The 5210-nt window shown below is 43.4% G+C and overlaps 1 protein-coding gene across 1 annotated transcript; it reads right to left on the bottom strand.

The window, feature by feature from the left end:
* Positions 1 to 1481: 1481 nt before the first annotated feature.
* Positions 1482 to 3131, bottom strand: LOC123160653 (anaphase-promoting complex subunit 10-like). Its single transcript, XM_044578485.1, has 5 exons — positions 2959 to 3131; positions 2783 to 2843; positions 2587 to 2679; positions 2061 to 2131; positions 1482 to 1569 (listed from the first exon to the last, which is right to left on the bottom strand). Exons 1-5 carry the CDS (start codon positions 3129 to 3131, stop codon positions 1482 to 1484), a joined length of 486 nt encoding a protein of 161 aa, XP_044434420.1.
* Between the last annotated feature and the right edge of the window lie 2079 nt (positions 3132 to 5210).

The raw sequence follows: 5210 nt of genomic DNA, 5'->3' as shown, positions 1-5210 counted from the left end.
CCCACGGTGTCATCTTCTTCTTCGTCCTCAACGTCCTCGAACGTTGGCTTCTTCTTGATCAACTCTTGTATGTCCACAGCACGACAGGCACTACTAGAAAAAGGCCTACTAATGGCGCACCTAATCTGGCCATTAATGGCGCATTAGTGGTGCGCCATTAGTAGCACGCCATTAGTATATTTTACTAATGGCGCACCACTGGTGCGCCATTAGTATCTGGTATACTAATGGCGCACCCCAGATGCGCCATTAGTATATACAACAGTGCGCCATTAGTATACCTCCTAGGGGGCCATGTATACCCAGGTGCTTTGGCATACTAATGGCGCACTACAACAGGATGCGCCATTAGTAACTTCGGCATACTAATGGCGCACTGTTTAGTGATGCGCCATTAGCATACCATTCGGTGCTCCACTGGTATTCCCTTCAGGTGCGCCACTAATAACCTTATAGGTGCGCCACTAGTAATAAAGGAAGATGCGCCACTAATAAGGGCTTAAATGCGCCACTAGTAATGTATTTGGAAAACAAAAAAAATCTAAATTTACAGAAAACAACCTATAAGGAAAAATAATTTAAAAACAAAAAATGAAATAGAATCATAATTTTTATTATAGTAAGAATATTACAATGTCTTTACAAGTTTCCAATAAAAGGAAAATTGCAAGGAAATAAAAGAAAATCCTAAAACTAATCTTCTAGTAATCTTTTCTTCTTTTTCTTCACTTTATCCCTGAAAAATGTAACAAAATAAACAGAAAGACAAACAAACTATTTATAACATGTCAATACTGTCATTTTTTATGCAGAACTAGATATGAGCATATATTTCCAGAATTACATGGTGTGAATATTGTATGAGTAAGATTATAATGGAAATGAATTTTGAGTATATTATTGTCATACAGTATGTGATTTGCTTGTAAACATCCAAGTCCTCTACGTCAACTCTGACTGCGGTCAGGTATCGATCAGCACTTTATGTGATTCGCATGTCAGCATCTATTAGCTAGGCAATCTGACTACGGGTCAATCAACAAATAAACCAGGGTATCAACGGTACACTCTTCCTGTCCGATTTTTCTTTTGCTTGCATTTGGCCTTTTGTCTTACGCAGGCAAACACTAGAAATGATTTACTACTACTATATATAGTCGTATTACAGAATGCTAATAGATGGCTGGGTGGCTGCATGTACAGTATCCAACTTACGGTCGTGGCCATACTGAATTAACTAGTTAAATCAGGTTAGCCAGCAGATAATGTATGTGATTTGCACGTAAACATCTACAGTACTAGTTTTTATATTCAAACTCTAACTCGGTAGTAAGCATTGGATGCCATTACTAACACTACACTGTTCCTGTCGAATATTTACTCGACTCACACAATTCATGAATTCAATTGGGGTCATAAGCAGAGATATTGTCTGTCATTTCCTTGTAAATATCTAGTTCTATGTGAACTCTTGACTCTTGTCAACAATGAATCAGGGTACCAACAATACCATTCAGGTGATTGGCCAGCACCGCAATTTGGAGCATAAATGTATGAATGAATGTTTCTCTGCACAAATATAGCAAGAAAGAGAATTATGCCACTGTCTGCAAAGGCAGTAAAAATAAGCAGTTCGATCCAAACAATATCATTCTTAAATTAGTTCTGAATTCCTCACATTTTTGTAGTGGGCAAATTATATGTCAAACTGAAAGCTAGTGGGTTATTATAAGACTGAAATGAATTAGCTGCAGCGTCAGATATTCTTGCACTTTGACATAGTATCTAAGTTTATCAAAATCTAAGGAAAATTCAGCTACTAGCAAAACAACAATAGTAACATAGTAAACCATGAAATTTATGCAAGCAGTGGCCTGCACAGGCAGTGTGCTGAAAACTAGTGCCATCCAACATGTTGAAATGGAATTTAATTATTACGGGAGTTGTAAACATAGATGCATAGTATGCCATCAGATGGTAAGGTGAGCTACATTCTGAAGTTTCAATGCTAGAGGAAGGAAAACAAAGGCATCACAGGGTTTAAGTTACAAAATCCATACCGGGGATCAGTGCCAGATAATGATATATGAACCCATCCTACTGGCTTCAAAAGGTCCACCGTTTTAATTTCCTGGAAGCATGGTAAATATAGTGGCCCATTATTTCAGATCAAAGACAATATTATCACTGTAAATTTGAATTTTCAAGGATCGGTTCAGTGTTCACTGGACAAGCAGGCGCAATGCAGAGGAATTGCAGAAAGAGACCAAGTTTCCCAATCAATATTTCAATAAGGTAATCCTATGATACGTCACAATATGATGTTGACAATAAGGTAGTGTAATCCATAACTATAACAATGAGAACATGCAGCAGCCCCCAGGTCTAGAAACCCGAATGCACAGACCAGGCCACCAGTTTGGTACAAGATGAAGACCAGGGGTAGAAATCAGAACTGAAAGGGCCAGACATCAAATGCCATCCTCAAGCAACAACATTTGCTAAGTCCTCTGACCATCGAGCACAGATCAGAAGCCCCTGAACATTGTTGAAACGACGATGTATCGCGGTGGAGGGAGTTACCACCTTGAGATTGTGGAAGCCGTCGCCGGCCCGGATGGAGATCTTGCTGGGCGTGTAGCTCTCGTCCAGCTTGAAATCCACGTACAGCACAACAAGCTGAAGCCCCCAATCCAGCAACAGATTAATTCAGAAGAGAAAAAGGATCAAACGCCATTTAGACAAAAATGTAACGGAAGCAGCAGCTACTCATGGTGCTCACCTGCAGCTGCACCTTCTTCTGGAACTGGATGTTGACCAGGTGCGGCTGCGCGCCGTCCGACCTGACAAAAATAAAATCCACCACCGACGGCGGCTCGGCTCAGCCCGTGATTCCGCGAGACAGAAAGAGGAGAGATTTCGACGGGGGGAGACGACGAGGACGGGTAGGGCGCTGACTGCCAGTAGGTGTCGAGGCTGTCGTCGCGGAGGGAGGCGACGCCGTTGCGGGGCTTGCAGGAGCTGACGCTCCAGGCCTCTCGATGTGGTGTGAGTGGTTGGGAGTAGGAGGGTATCATCTTCTCGATGCGGATGTTGCCTTCGGAGTTGGCGAAGAGCACGGCGAGTATCATCTTCCTTCTCCCTCCTCTCCGGCCGATCTACTTACCACCTCGGCGCGCGATCCCCTCCGATCTCTCTCTCTCTCTCTGCCGCGTGCGCGTGCGCGTGGGGTGTGGTGTGAGGGAGGGGGAAGGGGGCTCGCCGTGGTCTGGAGGGAGAGGAAGAGGCGGGCGGCCGGGGCTTCCCGATCTAGATCGAAGTGGAGGGAGGTGGGTGGGTGTGTCAGGAGGAAGGGGAGGGGAGAGAACGTGACTAGAGGGAGGGGATAAGGGGTGATAGCAATGGCGCACTGGTAGGGGTGCGCCATACGTATAGATAGCAATGGCGCATCTTTTACCGGTGCGCCATTACTAGTTAAAACTAGTAATGGCGCACGGTGGAAAAGTGCGCCATTAGTAGTTTTGTAAAAAAGGGAATAAAAATATAATAGAAAAAACAACATTAGTGGCGCACTTTCCAGCAGGTGCGCCATTACTAGTTACAACTAGTAATGGCGCACTGTGTCTGGATGCGCCATTAGTATGTTTGGACAGGCGCACTAGTTAAAAAAAATTGATACTAATGGCGCACCCTGGGCCAGGTGCGCCATTAGTAGTTTCAACTCTAATGGCGTATCAGAAGGTGGTGCGCCATTAGTATATACTAATGGCGCACCGCTTGTCTAGTGCGCCATTAGTGTCAATCCCATCTATAGCCCTTTTTCTAGTAGTGAGGCAATCTTTTCGCCGGCGTCATTGACGTGATGGTTCTCAAAGATATTAGGAACATCTGTGTTATCTTGTACATCAGGAGTAGTGTAAGCATCATCTTGTTGTGCAACTTCATTAAACGAATTCCTCTGCTCAAACCTTTGCAATACTCTCCAGTCATCGCTACGTGCAAATGTGTCTTCCAAGAAAAATATCTGTGTTGCTTGATTTGCCAAAATAAAAGGCTCGTTGGTCTGGTACGCCGCCTTGACATTGATGGATTTGAAATAATCATCAGCTCTGGGTTTTGCGATCCTGGAAAACAGGTTATACCAACGACAGCACAACAGAACCACACACCGATGATCCTCGAAACTGGAGATATACTGCAACTGAACAATGTGTGTTATGTTAGCATACATTTCAGTTGTCTCTTTGTCATACGTATCCGTGCTCATGATGGCACTGTTTTGTGTCTTCCTGCCTTCATCTCGTGCAAGGGTGTTGTAGCGCACATCTCCAACAACGCAAGATTCATAATGTCTTACCCGAGTATCAAGACCCATTGCTAGTGAGTAAAGGGCATCATCAACTGCCTGCCCATCCTCCCGCATCTTCTTAACCTATGGTTAGAAAATAGACAAGCTGATCATCTTACGTACTCAATATATTAAAAAAACTGACAGTGCACTTCAAAAGCTTACATGGTTCTTGAACCATTTTGCAAATCCTGCCATAACCAGTTTGTCAATGTTTCTTGGATTTTGCGGCAGTAACTCCTCTTTGTAGATGCTGCACAACATAGTGATCATGTCAAACATCTAAATATATAAGAATGTGCTGCAAGTTTAGTAGATTACGATGTATAAGCTGCAGTACTGCACTTACTTGATATAAGGTAGTATCTCAGGACAGTTATTCAACACATACCAAACCATTTTGTCCAAATCTTTAGGTTTGTCCTCTTGTCGACTCTTCCCTGTAACTCGAACAGAATAATCGAAAACATTGAGCCTGGGATTGTCTTCACCCACCTCTTTGCTAAGTTGATCAGCTGTTTCAATGTATTTTGAGCAGAATGTCAACGCTTCTGTAGCAATGTAGGCCTTTGCAATGGAACCCTCGGGTCTAGCTCTGTTCCTAACATAGCCCTTGAAAGTGCCTAGCCGCCTTTCAATAGGGTACATCCAGCCATACTGTACTGGACCTCTAAGTAGTGCCTCATCAGGTAGATGAACAGCCAAATGCACCATCACATCAAAGAAGGCTGGAGGATATATCTTCTCAAGGTCGCATAGGATAGTTGGTATCTTGTCTCTAAGACGCTCCAAAGCATCTATCCTGATATTCCTACTGCAGAGTTCCCTGAAGAATTGTCCCAACTCTGCAACTGCTCTGTAT

Source organism: Triticum aestivum, chromosome 1D (genome assembly GCF_018294505.1).
Source record: "Triticum aestivum cultivar Chinese Spring chromosome 1D, IWGSC CS RefSeq v2.1, whole genome shotgun sequence".
In the NCBI taxonomy this organism is placed as follows: domain Eukaryota; kingdom Viridiplantae; phylum Streptophyta; class Magnoliopsida; order Poales; family Poaceae; genus Triticum; species Triticum aestivum.
Note: the sequence above shows the minus strand (reverse complement) of the source record. Positions and strands in the feature narration are given on the sequence as shown.

Excerpts from the sequence above, each read along its gene's own strand:
- LOC123160653 (XM_044578485.1), bottom strand. The coding sequence starts at position 3,131 with ATGATACTCGCCGTGCTCTTCGCCAACTCCGAAGGCAACATCCGCATC. Across the intron at positions 2,680-2,782 it reads AGAAGAAGGTGCAGCTGCAG|CTTGTTGTGCTGTACGTGGA; the intron begins GTGAGCACCATG and ends TGGGGGCTTCAG. Across the intron at positions 1,570-2,060 it reads TTATCTGGCACTGATCCCCG|AGAAACATTCATTCATACAT; the intron begins GTATGGATTTTG and ends ATATTTGTGCAG.